The sequence below is a fragment of the Streptopelia decaocto genome, assembly GCF_964273445.1.
Source record: "Streptopelia decaocto genome assembly, chromosome: 1".
NCBI classification, from domain to species: domain Eukaryota; kingdom Metazoa; phylum Chordata; class Aves; order Columbiformes; family Columbidae; genus Streptopelia; species Streptopelia decaocto.
The window spans coordinates 101,364,379-101,382,834 of NC_138663.1; the positions used below are offsets into that span (position 1 = coordinate 101,364,379).

Below are 18,456 nucleotides of genomic sequence, written 5' to 3' on the forward strand. Positions count from 1 at the left end.
TACCCTGCCCACTCACCTCCCTGCAAGCCTGATGCTCCTCGTACAGACTTCTGTCCGGCACAAAACTCGCAGGTGGTGAGGGATGTGCTGTAGAGGGGTAGGGGAGATGTGAAGAGATGGAGACCCAGGGCATGGAGATAGTGTGGAGCTCTGGGGCCCTGCAGGAGGATCAGCATTGATCCTGCTATTGTGTGTGGCTCTGCATGGCTGACATTGATGGCTGACATTGACAGTTGACATCAGGTTGAAAGATAGGTGTGCTCCTCATGGTAGCGCTTATGGTTGAGAGGTGCTTGCTGCCAGGGAGGGCTGTCTGTAAGGCTGTTGAGGAGACTACAGCAAGTCCACCAAGCTGCCTACAATGATGTGAAGTGGACATTCATCAAGAAGAAAAAGCATCATAATTGTGAATCAAGTGTTTTATATCTCTCTCACCAAAGAAACCTCTTACTATTTGTTCAGAGGTGAACATAAACCTGAGGATCAGTACGAGTCAGCTTTTGTCTTTGAACACTGAGTACAAGCGTAGCCCTAAAATGGAGATGCAATAGAATCTCCTAGGTGAGTTTATAGTAACATAAGATATTAAAAAAAAAAAAAAAAAAAAAAAGTAGAAGAGAGAAGAAGAGAGGGAATGGAACCTATTATTAAGCTGTAAATACAAATCATGTCCTGAAAACTCTGATCTTATCTAGCTGCTATTAGCTTTGACAGGTTCCCAGTGGTTTACTGTGTATGTTGAGGCATACCTCGGTAACCAGGGAGAAGTTACCTAACTTATACAGTTAGGAAATGAGTTCTGGTACAGCAGAGTATGGCAAACAACTTTCTGACCGCAAAGATGCATTCAATTAGTAACATGGCTTTATTGTCTTCAGTGCCCAAATTTGGTTCCTTGCCTTACACTGCATTCTGTTCCGTCTCATTCCACTGGGTGGTGACTAGTCAGGTGTGACACTTCTACTGCTCACTTGTTTGAAGGAAGAATGATCATAGAAGATATTTTAAAATATTTTCTATGAAAAATGACAGTGTGGCTTTCTGTCTTCCCAGTCTCTTCTGGTTACTTTTGTTCTTCCATTGCCATCTGCATCCCTGATATTCCTTATTCCTGTGCTTAAGATAATCCTTTGTTATTGGAGGAAAGAACAGCTACATATTCTCCCTGCCTGCTCCCTAAAACACAGGTTAGGAAATTGCCTGAGGGTAGTATGAATATTAAACCAAAAAGCTTCTAAACAGCTCCCCTTACAGGGGCATGCAGAATTCTGCTCCCCTTTTTGTACACAAGGTAGATCCAATGGTCCGCATTTGTATAAATACCAATGGGACTAAGAGGTAGAGCAGGGAAAGACTAAATAAAACCAAGACCCCCACAACAACCACAAATGGGGCATGCACAAAGCAGGGAGTAACTCCATTGCTCAGGGCTTACCTGCAGTGAGGATCAGATGCCTCTTCGTGGGCAGCTGCAGAAGCAAAGGATTTCTCCTACCAAAACTGGTGTTTTTCTGGAATCCTTCCTTTCTTTTCAGTCCCTTTCCTTTGTCTTCATGGCACTTTCCCATTATTGCAACAATAGGAGGGAAACAGAAACACCCAGCTAGCAAGGGCTCATTTTCCAGGGGCAACGCTGCTGCCTTCCCAAGGCTTCTGGCTCAGCTCATCTGGCTCTCAGAGGAGACCCTGGTTTGGTGTCTGAAGGTGAATCTAAAGGTATCTGATGGGCAGACCCAGAGCCTGAGGCTTCCTATTTACTCCCAGCACAAAATGTGTTATTAGCACAGCATACCTCAAGCTTTCCCATATGCTCCCTGTGCCTTAAACCAGCAGGGCCATACCCACGCTCTCTGACCCTTAGGGCTTTGTAGGCTTAGTGCAACGTGAGCCAAAACAGCTCATACAACCTAATCTTCAGTGCTGAGCAACTGTCCAAGGGTACCAGGGCACATAGGCTTCAGCATAGATGCTGAGTGCTGGGCAGCACCGTCTTCAGGTGTGCTTCCCCATCCTTGGGGAAAGGCACTAGCCTCCCAGCCCACCTCAGCTGTCCAGGTCTGTGGGAGACACATGCACACGCCTCCTACCCTTCCAGCAGAAATCAGTCCAGCAGCCAGGTTCCAGGTAGTACAGGACTTTGGCTGCCCCAACCTCGAAGCCCCATACAGGGGCAAACACTGACGCCAACAAGTTTGTTGCTTAGGCCAGCCACTGCAGATGGAGCAAAACCATTACCAAGAGCACAGCCTTGCAGTCCCAGATATACACCATTCCATAACTCCCTGGGTAGGCATAGTCTGCCAGCACAGGCCTCCCCCACTGCACAATCCAGCCTGAGCAGCCCCTTCCCAGGTGGGCAGATAAAAGAAAATGGGAAAGGGCTGAGGAAGGCAGGACCTAAAAGCTCTGTGTGGTCCCTTGATGAGTGATGTGTAGCTGCTGTACTGCCCTTGGTCCCCTTCACTAAGCAGCAGAATGGGAGAACTAGATAGACACTGTAAGCTTAAATACACCTGGTATATCCCAGGAGTATTGTTCAAATCACCAGATGACAGGAAAATGCTGTGAAGGAGGAACATATTGAAGGATGCTTCTTCAGTCTTGGCTAGTGTACAAGGAAGAATGCAGGAGCCATAAGGCCAGAAGAAAAGCAGAACAAAAGGCAGTATGACTTTGTCCTAGCACTTGTGTAGCAATGCCATTGCGGCAAAGCTCACACACATTCTCATACCCAGCCGTTCTCACCAGCCCCAGGGATCAGGCAAAATTACTTGCAGTGCCACAAAGGACAAGAAACATCAGCCAGCAGGGCGTCAGTGCACCTCCCTTGGTTCTCTCTGGTGCTCCCACTCCCAGACACCCCTCTGTTCCACCACACAGATCCTGAATAATTTTTAGATGCAAATCTTGACTCTTCAAGGATGGGAAGGCCTGAAGGTTTCACCATCCCTGTGGCTGTTTAAAAGACATGCAGAAATGGCAGTTAGGGACACGGTTTAGTGGTGGAATTGGCAGCGCTAAGTTTACACTTGGACTACATGGTCTTAAAGGTCTTTTCAAACCTAAATGATTCATGACTCTATGATTGTAAGGTACAGAAACTGGTCTGTCAGCAGTAGTCACGAGAAAACAGCACAAGTTGTCCATTGATTTTTTTTTCTCTCTCTTTCTTTCTTGTTTTATTAGAGAGCTTGTTCCTTTTACAGGGGAGCCTTCCAGCTCCCCAGATGCTACCACTGATTTCCCACTGTCAGCCCACAGAGTTACCAGCAATAGTTCTTCTAAAATAACATTCACCCACCAAAAACCCCAGTGGGACAAGGCTGCTGTTCCAGAGCTCTCATTTCTTTACTTTTTTCAACCTCATTGCTTTTTCGCAGACTGCAAAATGGCTGATAACACTGGAGCTGGGGCCTTTTGGTTATTTTTTTAGGAAGATTTCAGAAGAGCTCTGAAATCTTCTAGGGCTCCATCTCTCCCTGCTATGAGAAGAAATCAGGCCACAGCTATGTGATGCTGATAACACCCTGGGCAAAAGCATATCTGGTAACCTTTAGCTGGCTGTTGGGAGCTACAGAAATAGCCTGTGGGTGTAAGGAAGAGTTTCTTCAGCACCTCACCCTTTTAAACCTTTTTTTTAGGAAAAAAGCCAGATGCTGCTTCCATATTCAACACTCAGTCTCCCCAAAGTGATCATATGATTCTTGTCCTCAAGTGAACAGTGTGTTTCTCATGCAGAAACCCTGCTTAGCAGGGTTACTGAAGTAAAAAGTGCTTTTCAGTCCAAAGATTCTTTTTCTCCTTCTTTCCTTTTTCTTTTCTTTCTCTTTTCTTTTCTTTTCTTTTCTTTTCTTTTCTTTTCTTTTCTTTTCTTTTCTTTTCTTTTCTTTTCTTTTCATTTCTTTTCTTTCTTTTCTTTTTTTCTTCTTTTATTTTCTTTCTTTTTCTTTTTTCTCTTTCCTTTCTTCTTTTTTTCTCTTTCTCTTTCTCTTTCTCTTTCTCTTTCTCTTTCTCTCTTTCTCTTTCTCTCTAATCTCTAAAGGAAGCTTTGAATTTACAGCAGCCCTTTTTCAAAGCTGACTAAATTTGGAAATTTATTAAGAGTCTTCCCTCCTGACCAGGGAGGCAAAGTGCCTGGGCATGGAGCAGCCTGTCGGTCATTACTGGCTGGAAGCTGTGGTCTCCATGTCTTGAAGCCACCTACCTGGTCTGGGCAGAGTTGGTTCAGCTTTGCAGAGTCCCACAGAGCAGCAGGGATGTCCCCACGCCCCAGTGGCAAGCAGAGCTTCACCTACCTGGCAGGGGGAGCTGGGGCTGGTCTCGGTGCCTTGCCCAGTGCCACTGTGGGCCTATGTACATCCCTGCTCACCCTCTGCTCCTCCTGGCACCTGAGTATGAAGCCCCATGGATGAACACCTGGCTGCCATCAGGACTCACTCCCTCCTGGCAAGCAGCATTCAGCCCCTCCAGCACATGTGCACAGGGAAGAGAGAGGGGCTGCACATTGTTTGGTAGAATGGGGTCAGATTTTTTTTCCTGACTTTTTTTTTCTCCCCACCCCAGATTTTGAAGCACATGTTTTTGTTGTCCAGGCATTTTTCAGTTTTTTTTTTGTGGTTGTTTGTTGTTGTTTGTGTTTTTGTTTTGTTTTTTAATTAAAGCTCATAGCTATGATCAGAAGGGACATAGAGACATGGAAAAGAGCAAGCCCAGCAAAAGGAAATGGTGATCTGAGGCATCCTCTCATGTCCCTTTTGTTTAACAGAGACATTGTTAAAAAGTTGTTCTGTTTTGTTTAAAAGTTTAAATAACCATTAGAAGAGTGTCCAAAGTCTGAGGCTTTAGTCCTCACCAAGACAGTGAAGCAACAACCCAGCTGGAGATATTGCTCACTCCTCCTCTAACATGCTCTTTTACCCCTTCCCAAATACAATTCTGGACAGAAGTGGATGAAAACAGCTCTCTTCTTTCCACCCTCCCTCTGTGACCCTAAAACTCCAGTGGAAAAGGCATTTGCTTACTCAGCAGCAAAGGCAATTAATCCCCATCTTTCTTGAGGAAGATTTTATCTGTCCATCTCCATGTGCCAGAACCTCTTGGGATTCAGCACAAACCTGCTCCCTGCTGTAGTTCTAAAATGCCCAAGTCAGGTTTCCTTCACAAATCCCATATTCATTTTTTAATAGGTTTAATAAACTAATTAAATCTTGGTCCCATTTGTGCACACTTTCAGATCAGTTAGAAACATAATTTTCAGTGACTAGATCACCCATTTAAAAACAAACAAACAAACACAACAAAAAAAAGCCCCCAAAACTGCTATTCCACACCAGACAGTGTCTCTCCTTCACTTTCCAAAAAGCCCAGATTTCTTACAGCACCCAGCAGAGCTGAGCATGCCATCTCCTGCCAGCTGCCTTCCCAGAACCCCGGGAGCAGCACTGTCTCTGCCAGCCCCACCAGCCCCAGGTTCACCCAGGAGACCAGGGAATAGCACAACAGCACTGAGGCCTCTGGATAAGTTTCGTTTTTCCCAGGAGCTGGGAAATAATTTGTTGGCATTAGACAACAGCATTATTAAATGCTCCTTCTTACTGCTGTTTGGATCGCTATCCATTTTCTATTTTACCAGCCCCTTAGACTGGGATTCATGCAGCCAAACTTGCAGGGCTGCTGTAGAAAGGTCTCTATTTGGGCAGCTTATTTAAGCTTCCTTTATAGAGGCAATGGAAAGAAGCAGGCTCTTCCAGTGACCAGCCCTTCGAAGGGGACCATCCTTCAAGGAAAGACTCAAGAGGCTCTATGTGTGGTGGCACAGAATATCTGTCTCTCTCCACTGAATTAAAAGGGAGCCTGCAAGAGACTTTTCCAGATGTAGATACCACCTTTGGAGATGATTTAAACTGCAGGAAAATTAGATGAATGCTGTTCTCAGAGATGGTACATTTTATGACCCAACACTCTGAGTGTCTACATGCGTTGAATAGCTTTGTGGTCTCTGCATCCCTGTCTGGATGCTGGGATGCCTTCCCCTAAAGCGACTGTAGAACAGCAGTTTGCTGCTCTCAGTGATGCTGCAAAAGGGCTCACTGATGTCAAGGTACTCTTTAATGTGACTGAGAATAATTTTCACTGCTTTGTAGATGTGCACAAATGGAGCTACTCTTTCTTGTTTTTGTTTTTTTTTTTTGGAAATGAACACATAGAGAAGGGAAAGAGGGAGCAAGGTGAGGTTCAGACATCCCATGTGTTTCCCAGAGGAGAAAGAATCCCCTGACCCTCTGCCAGACCAGCACCACAGAACAAGATGGTGCTCCAGAAAAGCTGGAATTGAGAGGTTTGACCTTGACTGATGCCTATGTGTCCTGGTTTTGGCTAGAATAGAGTTTTCTTCCTAGCTGGTATAGTGCTGTGTTTGGCTTTAGAAAAAGAACAACGCTGACAACACTCCAATGTTTTAGTTGCTGCTGAGTAGTAGTCAAGGACTTTTGAACGTCTCACACCATGCCAGGTGCACAAGAAGCTGTGAGGTGACATAGCCTGGACAGCTGACCCCAGTTGGCCAGAGGGGTATCCCATAACATATGACATTATGCTCATTATATATTTTAGGGAAAGCTGACCGGGGAACCTACTGCCTTGGGACAGGCTGAGCATCACTCACCAGGTGGTGAGCAATGGCATTGTTATTGTGCATCACTCATTTTGTATATTCTTTTATCATTGTTATTACTACCATTTTATCTTCTTTTGCTGTCCTACTAAACTGTCATTATCTCAACCCAAGAGTTGTGTTGTCTGGTGTTTTGTTTTTTTTTCATTCTACCTCCCATCCCACTGCAGGAGGAGGAGAGCATGGTGCTTAGTTGCTGGCTGGGGTTAAACCATGATGACACTGTGAAACAACGAAACCAGTAACAAAGCAGGATCTTCCCCCCTCCCCAGACCAGACAACCACAAATTCCAGCCCATTAAACCACATCATTTCACCAGCAGAATATTTCTGAGGAGCATTAATCCATGCCATGGTAGCAGTCTAAACTCCTGATGCAGACAGCTGAGCACCTAAGAGATGTCAAGCACCTAAGCTGACAGCTGGATCAGCTTAGGTTTGCAACACAGAGCTACTCTTGAGTGCTTGGCTGTGCTCTTGCCTACACACTGGAGCAGCAAGCCCTGCAGTTGTATGAGTAACTTAAACCAGAGGCTGCTGCCAAGGAGGGTGGCCCGTCCCACCCTCCTCCTCTCCCCCATTTCTAACCTTGTCCCTTCTCTTTCCCCTGTGTGTACCACTTCTGAAAAACGCTGAGCTACCTGAATTTTACATATTCCTTGTACAGTGCAAGTTTCAGCCACAGCAACAAGCCCCAGGATTCCTCCCACCACTCCAGGCTTTGGTGTAAGGGATGGGACAGGCGGCTGGGGAAGATGGAAAAGGCACAACTTACCCCTCAGCAGCGGAGCATGGTCTTGGAATGGGCAAGTCAACTGTGTAACCATATCTTGTTTTAAAAAATGGAAGTAACAGTAATTTTTAAATTACCATTTTAAAGTCTGAGCGTTTCCATTTTTCCCTTGGCTCAGCAGTCCCCCATTGCATTTGGCTTGCATCTAGAGCTGATTCCTCTCTCATTTTTTTTGTTTCTGCAACAGAAAAGGAAAGAGCAACCCTTGCCCCATGGCACCCTGTCCTTGGGGCACCCACATCTCACCTCTGCTGGGCTCACCTGTGAGTGCAGCACAGACTTCCTCTCATCTGGGAGACACCCCCTAAGAGGAGGTAATGCAGACTGTTAGGGGAAAGAGGTTTTTTTTCCAACCCCAGGTATGAACCAGCATGGTGCAATAGGAAGGAACTGAACTGCAGGACTTTGCCCTGAGGCCTCAGGACCTCCAGAGGAGACCTTCTCTACCACGCTCTTCACTGAAGCAGAGGCCCATGACCCTGTTGCTACAAAAGCAATCCTGCTCCCAAGGCAAACAGTCAGAGAAAAGCCTTTGATAACCCCAGGTGATGGACTTTCCCTGTAAGAGGAATATTAATGCTGTACAAGAGCACATGTCCTAGGAAGAAAAACATCGCGGAGATCTAAAATGGAATAGTCCACACAGATCTATTAGTGAACATAAAACCAGAAAGAATATTTCAAGGCTACTTTTCTTCTGAAATAAAGACATCAAAAGAAATTATGCCACTGATTTCAGCCTGGAAGGAGGTACAACTAAAAATCACCACATCCTTAACTTGCTCACGGTAATTTTGCTTTGTCCTGTTCAAATGAAAATAACAGAGTGCAAGAATGTAATCTTGGCAAACACTACTTTAATTTCAAATGTATTCTGTACCTCTTTTCTTCCAATCAATTGTATATTGAAATGCGTGCAGACAACGCTGTCCTCCATCAGTGGTCTTGTTTTTTGTTCTTCATTTTTGCATAAACTCCATATAGAAGGTAATATAAACATATATACACATATATACAGAATGAGCTACTGGCAAAAAGCAAGCTCTTTATGAGGCTAAGTAATCATCAGATATCTTTAACTAAAAATGTTAAAAATGTGCAGGTGCTTCTATATTTAAAAAGGGATTTATAATGAAGAGATTGATATCTAGTGACTAGAGTATCTTCTGTAGCAGGATTTACACTATGCCTGGTTTTGAAGACTATTAGGGAGCTGTAATTCCCTGTAGCAAATCTGTATCAAGCCTGGGACCATATTGTGACAAGATCAAATAGTGAAGAATGCTTGTGAGAGCTCATTTTTGTCCTTCCTCATATTCCACTATCTTTTTAATTTGGGGTGGGTGTTTTTGGGTAATTGACACAGAGTTTGTACAACGAGCTACATGCAAGAACCTTTTCCTATCAAGTCTCATATAAAGACAGTAAACACAAGGAGAGATGAGATTTATTCTGAACGTAGTATTCATAAAAAGAGCTGGCCAGCCTGACAGTGCTGCAACAGTGAAAGGGCAAAACCTGCCCCTTTCTACTTGGGTTGGTGCTTTTATCTTATAACTTCACTTGGGAAATGGATATATGATGGGCAGACTCTTCATATGATGGATTTTAAGCCTAAAACTCAAGTAAAACCTTGGATTGTGTATATTTAAGTCATGTTTGAAAGTGGGCCTTAAGCTCCTAAGCCTTTCAGATGTTTTTGACAGAGACAGTCAAGAATGTAATAAAAACACATCAATTTTTACATAAAAAAACAAACAAACAAAAAAAGGAGCAAAAAATATGCTCATTATTTTGCTTAGCTTTTTATTCCATCATTATGGCACAAGATAGAACTTAAAGACAACATCACTGAATAAGCCTTCAATTTCATTAAAATTAAGACTAATATGTTTTATAAAATTATTTTGATATTATACACTTTCCCTTATCAAGTGATAAAAAGATTTTGCTCTAGAATACTGAAGTACATTGCCACCTGCTGGCCATAAACAATTTTGCAATTTAAAATCACCAGAACACGTGTAAAACAGCAACATTTAACAACGCAACATACAGTTATTGAAGAAGCGCTATTGACCCAGAATTTGGCACAGTATTTATAGAAATGCAGCTGTGAACATACCAAATGTCATGTTCATTTCTGAAACTCTGTGTGACTCCCTTTCGTGTTGTCTGTCTGCATTTTTCTCTTTCTCTTTCTTGATGTTGAAGCTTTATTATTTCAAAGGAAAAGCCATATTTTTTCCCAGTTGTTACACACCTCAACTTATTTGGTTTGGGTTTCTAAAATTCTGATTCCAGTTTATTGTTTTAGAACAATACATGAAATCATACATTTATAAATATATATATTATATCCTGTATACATAACATTGGTTTTCCTCTAGAATGGGAGGGCAGATCTTTACACCACATCCTTAGTTGGTTTAGGCACGGCCTTGCTCTTACTTGAGCTGCTTCCTACCAGAATCTAACAAAAATATTTTACAATCTTTTATCAAATTTTAATTTTGTTTGCAAATATATTTATAAGAAAAAAAATATTTGGTATTTTCCCCTCTAAGCTCCTTACTACCCTTATAAAATATATGGCTTTTCATGTTCCACTCTATTTTAGTGTTTTTCAATAGGCAGTGAAAAGAAGGATAACTTCCCTCTTTAACAGTTTTTTTATATAAGCACAGAAACCAGCTTGTGCACTTTCTATAGAATTCCAATGCATATCACGGTAATGTAAGTGCAGTGATTTTTTTTTTAAAAAAAGCAGTCATGATTGGTTGACATCTGTATATGAAAACATAACATATGATTATCATACAATACTTATTACAGAATATACAATCATCAAAACTGCAGATATATAAATATATTTTAGCAACATCAAAGCAACAGTTTTATACACAGCATATGGATACAGAGTTATTAGACTAAAATTTTCATCTTGATTTTTCTCAAAAGCTTGCTGTAAAACAGGAACATACTGTATTTGTAAATGGACTGCTTGACAGTGCTGTTAAGAAATTAAAAGTGAACATTTAAAAAAAAGTATATGCAATTCAGTTGGTATAAAACAAACAAGCCCTTCCCATTTTCCAATGTCACTGTTGTTTTCCTATGAGACAGAGGCATAGGTACATAACCATAGAACAGTTCGGGTTGGAAGGGACCTTCAAAGTTCATCTAGTCCAACCCCACTGCACTAAGCAGGGACACCTTCAACTTAATCATCAGCAGCTCTGCAGAGTCCAATCATACAAGGGTTTCTGGGAGGGCATCGGGGTTATCAGCTGATAAAAGCTCCCAAATTTGCCACCTCTCCCTTTGCCAATCGTGCCAGTCTGCCTCAGAAACGTTTTTACTGTTTGGACTGTGAGGTGCTGTGGAATAGATGTGACCCGCCTGGGTGTGTGGGGCCGGCTGCTCCTGCCTAGAGGTGGCCTGGTCAGGGGCTTTGGCGGGTGGTCCTCCAGCTGCTCTGGTTCCTGAACTTTTGTCTTGGCGTTGAAGTTTCCACAAAGAGTGCAATGTTGAAGAAATGCTTGATCGCTGTGACAATGAGGAGCCTGGTTTGGCTGGGCCTGGGTAGGGAGGTGGTGGCCGCTCTTTTCTGTAAGAGGACTTGGCTGTGCTTTGCGAACAACTGGTGTTTGAGTCACGCTCACTGAGGTCCTCCACACTGCTTAAAGTCAAGTGCCGCTCTGACTTGGAGTGTGACAGGTCTGAACTCCTATTGCCGACTTCGATATGCGGGTTACTGTACATCCGAGACACCACGGGATGGAGCTGACACTCGGGAATGGCAGCAGTCGTCTGGCTCCTTCGCATGACCTGCCTGCTGGTGTCCAATTCGGAGGAGCTGCCCTGCCACCGAGGAGAATATGCAGCGAGGTTCCCCTGGGAAAGAGAGCACTGTCCGGGTCGCAGCAAGCTGCTTTCGTAAATGTTCCCGTAAGAACCTGGGGGCCAGAGCCAGAAAGATAACAGAATCATGGAACGATAGAATAGTTTGGGTTGGAAGGGACCTTCAAAGGTCACCTAGTCCAACCTCCCTGCAGTGAGCAGGGACATCAGTCTGCATAATCATTTACGTGGCATTTAGCAATTATTACTTTTTCCCTGCGTCACACTGTAGAAAAAGGATGGGGGCTTTTATCATCAGGCCACGTGACTGAAGGTGCATCAGCTTCACCACTAGGTGAACCTGAGGATGCACAGCACCAGCCCTACATCTACTTGAACCAAATCTAATATATTTCCAGGTTACTCTAATACTTTGCTCTGACATAAAGCCTTGTAGCACGTAACGTCTTTCAAATGCTTGAAAATCAGGGGGGAGGTTCTAGTCTCACAGTTCCTCTGTGAGGTGGGTGCAGATGAGACAAAAAAAAAAAGGCAGGATGGGCCAGGGCCTTGCTGGGACCAGACCGGACAGTGGCAGGGTCAGCACCCAGGGCTGCCAACCTCACAACAGCCTCTGCTTGTGTCACCACGGCAGCTGTTCTCAAATCCCCACTGGGTATCCACCTTCCAATGACTTTTAGAAGAACATAAAACTATTTCTTGAAGCAATTTTAAAATTACTTTTGAAATTATCTTGTGACGGTTTGAAATGTTGCCACATTTGTACAACTGCTATGCTCCTCTGTATTTTATTGAATGGTCACCTTTTAAAAGTTCAACTCTGGGCAATGTCAGTTCTTCTCCTAATGGTTTTCACTGAGATTTCCCTAAAGCAAAAAACTGTTTATGTCTTTCCTAGATTTGGACTTAAGAAATAACTGACCTGTCATTGCTGGATCTTTGCAGCCACTTTTCAGCGTTGAATGCCAGGTGCCCCAGATATCAAAATGATCTTCGGAAACACCTAAATAGCAGTAAGAGCAGAAAGAAGATGATTAATTGATCCTCTAAAGCCATTGTTTAGAAACATACAACTGGAATGGTGAAATCTTACTCAAGGTATCAGAGTCATTAACGTGTACTAGAATCTTACTCAAGGTATCAAAGTCGTTAACATGTACTAGCATCTGACATACTGTGGACCTAACACAAACATCTCAAATATATTTGTTCACAGTTACTTGCTGTTTCAGGTTCACATCCTGGAATGGATTCAGTAAGCTCTGTATGGGCAGGATGCCTTGAGTTTGCTGAGAGGAGAATTTCCCTTAAGCCTTACTGAAGTCAGTGGGGGAATTTGCACAAGAACAGGAGAATCGCATCAACAGAAGGTAGTACTTGTGCTTTTAATGGGAAAGAATAGCAAAGCTCCCTCATGTAGCCCCAGGCCCAGGGCTCACTGTAAGGCACGTTCTGTCACTGGCAGTATGGCCTGGGTCTTACACAGAAGCACTGTCACAGAAAAGAGATTTAATAAAATGTCCTCAGTCAGGCATTGTGCTGGATTATAACTGGTTCATACTTGCTTCTGATTCCATCTTACAGTAATGGAATTTCCTAATTTGTCATGGTCCAGTATTGCTGTGAGGCATATTGAAGTCCAAAAGATGGTTAATATGATAAAACTTCATGCAATTTCCTGTTCATAACTGACTAGAAATCTGACCAAATTTTGAAACCAATTCAGAGATTTAGATGCTGAATACAGAAGATAAATGTCCACTGGCTTTTATAAAGCATATAATTGAGATAATCTAAATCCAATTAATTCCAAAGGGAATTAAGTGCCTAATCAGTACCTCTGAAATGTAATGGTTTTAAAAATACCACCAAACAGTTATCTGCATCCCTATAAACTGAAAGTTCCTAAAATCTGGTTCACTAAATATGCATTTTATGAACATAAATTTTTTAAAAAATATCTTTTTTAAATGAAAACAATCTTGATGTGCTCGTGAACTCTCAGTTTAAACCACTGTTCTTTACAGAAGAAATCATTCAGGTGTGCACTCCCTAGATCGCTATGGAAATTATGGATCCCTGCACTAGTATTGCTAGGTGTGTATCAGTAGAGATGTAATGCCGTACAGCTCAGCTGTGTTGTCCAGTGAGAGGGTGTTGAGATAATTCTTTTCAATTGGAGAAAAATTGTAGCTTGGCATCTTAAAGTCTCAGATTTTTCCAAAGTCCAGACCCATAACCTTGCAAGTATTACAGTCCTATGAAGCTGGACTAGAAATCAGTCTTTGCCATGCTGCCACAGCCAGGCTGAAAAGCAGGATACACATAATTGTTTTCCTAAATAATAGCTCCAGGTTTGGAGAAATGCCATACCAAGAACATCGCTGATGGCTGGCTGAGCTAATGAGGAGGACTCAGCACAGACCCTTCGGGCTCAACACAAAAAAAGGATGTTGGTCAGTCATTTCTTGTAAGATTATTTACACTATTGCTCCTCAACTCCCGATAGCTGATAATACAACAATGACATTTTTCAATGACTTCAGAAACCCCCATCATTCACTGAGGAGGAGGAACCCAAGCAGGATGTACTGTACCTTTTCCAGCCTCTGATGCAGAAGAATTCTCCTTTGTCTTGGGCTGCAAATGTCCAACCAGCGTGTACTGTTCAGGTACCCTGTACAGCTTATCTGGGCTGCGGGCAACTTCTTCTTGCATTGCCATCAGTGAGCGCTCAGACAGTACCGGGGAGTTGTTATCGTAAGGGGAAACATCTCCGCTTGAGGCTTTGTTGGAGTCTGTGGAAGAATGTCTTCCTCCAGTGGAGTAGGAACCTTCTGACCGCAGCATCTCAGGGCTCCTAAGAAATTTTGATAAACAAACTGCTGTTAATGAAAAATGATTTATGTTCACAACTACAGGTGCAGTCTGACATCATACAAATAAAATCAAATACAGGAGTATAATCGCAGATGCTGAAATGAAACACTTCAGAAGCAGTACAGATGTGAATTTTCCATGAGTAAAACTTTGCCACAAAGTGGCCAGCAGAGGCCACTAAAAATCAAAAGATGTTGCTGTCAAGGAAAAAAAAAATAACAAAAAAGACATTACCATACAGTTCAGCACAGGAAATTAAATAGTGAATCAATTCCTTATGTTACCTTGACAATTTAGCTTGTTGCAACAGTAAATCTGAGGCCATGACAGGGAAGATTAGTTTGATACTAAGCAGCATGCTAAAATAATTTCTTCCATTCTGAAGTATTACACAGTCAGAGGAATCAAAACCTTAGCTTGCCTCCCACACTGTGAGAAGGACCCTCTTCTAGAGCCATCAGAAGGTAAATATTCTACAGGGTACAAGCAGGTGTATCTACCATACTTCTGATGGAGGCAACAAACAACTGGCTCTGCAGATAACTTCTGCAACTTCTTCTACCCTTTCACCTTTATGTCACAGACAGCACAGCCTGTATTTAATTTTGACAAAAAAAAAAAAAAAAAGGCAAACAAAACACCCACCAGAGTCCAGCCAAGGCTCAGAGAGACAAGTCTCATTTTTGAATTGTGTTGGGGACACCGAGGGAGATTTCTTGAACTGTTATGATTTACTACGCAGACAGGAGGCAGCTTGTGAGTTACTGAACCTCCCAAATAATATGCAGAAATACTCTGTAAACAAACGTTACTTTTTTTTATATTGGTTGTCCCTAACTTATATTTCTATTCCTCATTTTTCATTTCTCTGCACCTTGATCTTTGTTTCTTAGATGCTTATCTTTGCTTCTCTTGAGTCAAACACTTCTCTCAGTGACCTCACATTAATATCTGCTCTAATTGCATGTGATGTGACATAGGCTCATTCTTGTAAATGTGAACTGAAAATAGTCAGCCCTTCTCAGAGTCAAACACAAAGAGAGCTTGAACTGAGAGAGCAGCCAAAGTACATTACTTGTTATGGAACAATAACCTCTTTTCAGACAAATTAAATAAAATTGAAGAAAGAAAATAAAGGCAGGCTAGCCATACCACACTAAATATCAATACAGAAATAATCATAAAACCTAACACCACTTTCAAGCTGTTGATTTTTTTTTTTCCTGGCCAATTTACATATTGCATGTCCCAAACCATAAAATATATACGCTCAACATCATGATTATTAATTATTATTGTATTATTGTATTATTTTTTTCTTTTTTTTCTTTTTTTTTTTTTTCAGTATAAAACCAACCATAAAGTGCTGGGAATGAATTAACTAAGTTTACTTCTCAGTAACTCCCAGCAAGAAATCCATCACTGAACTGATCCTGAACCTTAACAGAAGTCGTCTCAAAAAAACAGAGCTGCCATTTGGTAAAGCGGAGCTGTCCCGGGCTTCTTAGTGTGGTTGGTACAGTAATGCTGGGGAGTCATTAAAAAAAACCAAAACAAAACACCAACCAAAAAACCCCAACAAAAAACTAACAACAAAAACACAAACAAAAACAAACCAGAAAACAAACCACCAAAACAAACACAAAGTAAATCATGCCTCAATTATATAACTTCCCATCTCAACTTCTTATCTGAAGACGAGTCCAGCACAAATTAATCTATAAACAGCCACACAAAGAAGAATCATGGTTTTAAAAGTATGTACAATTCTATCACAAATATTTTTTGTCCCTTACTCCTTTCTTTCTGCCCTCCTAAGTTCTAAAAAAGCTTATGTAGTGAGTGTGATTTAAGATAAGATTTAAGCAATGTCTTGGGAATTTTAGAAGAATCAGAAAGACCTGAGAGAAAAGGGAAGCATACAGATGTACTTAGTACTAACGGTGACACCAATAAGGTTTATCACATGTAAATCATTGCAGGATCAAAACCTGTCTATGTTGCACAGGGCAAAGAGAAAGGGACACCACCCTTAGCCATGGCAAGGTAACACAAGGAATAGGGGAAAGGGAAATGGAAATGAGAGAATGCAGGAACATAAACTTGATCTTTGTGAAACACTGATTTCATGTCTTACCTTGAATCACAGAATACCAGGTTGGAAGGGACCATAAGGATCATGTGGTCCAACCTTTCTTGGCAAGAGCACCACCTTTTACAGTCTATCTCTTCTCAAGACAGAGCTCCTGATAAACATTTACTTGAATGGAAACTGTCAAGTCTTTGGAAAGATCCAAATGTTCAAGTTTCTAAATTCATTTACAGTTTCTGCTAGTAAGCCCATGCAATTTTATATATATATATATATATATATATATAATATCAGTTTCAAATTTGTTAAAAAAAATAGTTTTAAAAATCAAAGAAAATGCCTGTGGTCTCTGCCAGTCTTACTACAAGAAACCATCAAAATGGATTGAATGCTTCAAAGTTGGAAATTGATCTCATACATTTGCAGCTTTACCATGCTCTTCATGAACAAAATAAAACACAACTTGCAAAAGACTTTGGCTAGCATCTTTCCAAATAAAGAATGAATTCTCACATATTCCTTACAACAAATCTTTTGCATCTGTTTACTTTATGGTTTGAGTTCAGTAGCAAACAGATGTTTACTAAAATTCAAAAGTCATCTTCCCCTGGATAGCTTTGAGATTCTCTACCCCTATACTGGGTAAAAACTAAATTGGGAGGCAAATGTAAATTCTGTGCAAGATACCCATTTGTCTATATGCAGTCTATGAATAAGGGCAAATTACGGTCTACACGAAGAATAACAGAACATTATGTACTATTAAATGTGAGAAATGGGAAGGCAGATAAAGTATTTTCTTGTGGTTATAAACCATGTTAAGGAAAAGATTTAAAAAGTGGTTACACAAAGACTGGAAGATTTGAACACTGCAGAAGAAACCTACGACATATGTGTTCAGAAAATACTATTTCAGATTCCAAACTAAAAATCAGCAACACTATGGAGGAGTCTTGGGCTTTTCCCTTTTAACTGGCATCCTTCTGAACTGATGTTATCTGCCAGAGTCTACTTGCATGGGTGAATTAGAAAATGTTAATAATTACTTCTGCTGGGGATATTCCTACTTTTCCCCTGGCATCAAGGTCGTCAGAACAGGAAATCCCTTCCTGGTTTTGGCAGAAATCCTTTTCTGTTACACCTTAAAGCTTCTGAGTGGGAAAACAATGTCTTACAAGAGGCAAATCATACAGACTGTGATGGTTTGGCAGCACACAGTAGTAATTTCCACACATATTTGAGCAAAGCAGGTGACACCAAGAAAACAGACTATTAGTGGATTATGATGTGGTTGCTACTGTAACAGGGTAGAGGACTTAATGATTCAGAGAGCCTCTGCAGCTTTGAAAACTGCACATATGACATACTGTATGGCCTGTTTGCATGGCTTCACCTTTGTGCCACACGTTAGGATGGATTAAAACCCATCACTACCATTGAAAGACATTTGAAAATTCTATCACTTTAAAACTCCTTCAGTCTGAAAGGACTACTAACCATGATTAACAATAAATAATCATAAGAAACAGATTTTATTTTTGTGTTAGTTTAAAGATGCTTCATCTTACAGCTGGAACCCCCAAATTCCATTGTCATCAAGCCAACATACAAAACATTAGGAAGTCATGCACAAAAGCACACTTCATAATTGCTGCCAACAGTAATTACTGCTTTACCATGAACAACTTCCATAAACTCCCTGACACAGCATTCGTGATGCTCAGCTCTTAAGAGAATGGAAAGATGAGGAACATCTGATTTGCCCTCCTCTGGCAAGGAAAAGAGATTGTGTTTCCTCTTTTAGGTCAGAGCCAAGAAAACATTTGTAATGACATCAAAAGCAGAGATGTGAGGGCAATTGCAGCAGCAGGACCTTCAGAGCCATTAATACGACATTAACATCTTGAAAATTATTCCATACTGTATGCTATGCAGCCAACTAGCTTTTCTGATGTGGATTGTCTCAAGAATAAATAAAATTTTCTGTTCCACAGATCCAAACTTGGATCTTGAGTACATGACCAGGAAATTTCCAAGAATAATAAGGACATATTTTGGAGGCTCATTTTTATCAAATCAAGACCAACATCTCCTTGTTGTCTGCTGCCTCACATTTCTTACAGGAAAAATAGCATCAAATATGTAGCCTCAAGA

At 41.5% G+C, this 18,456-nt stretch overlaps 1 protein-coding gene across 6 annotated transcripts in view; it reads right to left on the minus strand.

Annotated features, from left to right (window-relative positions):
* Positions 1-9,255: 9,255 nt before the first annotated feature.
* Positions 9,256-18,456, minus strand: part of ARHGAP6 (Rho GTPase activating protein 6) — a 168,473-nt gene continuing 159,272 nt past the window's right edge. For all 6 annotated transcript variants that reach the window (XM_082059719.1, XM_082059716.1, XM_082059717.1 and 3 more), the window contains 3 exons: positions 13,928-14,190; positions 12,253-12,333; positions 9,256-11,425 (listed from right to left, as the gene is read on the minus strand). In XM_082059719.1, coding sequence (XP_081915845.1) covers positions 10,719-11,425; positions 12,253-12,333; positions 13,928-14,190 — 1,051 coding nt within the window. In that variant the 3' untranslated portion in view covers positions 9,256-10,718. The remainder of the gene's footprint in view (positions 11,426-12,252; positions 12,334-13,927; positions 14,191-18,456) is intronic.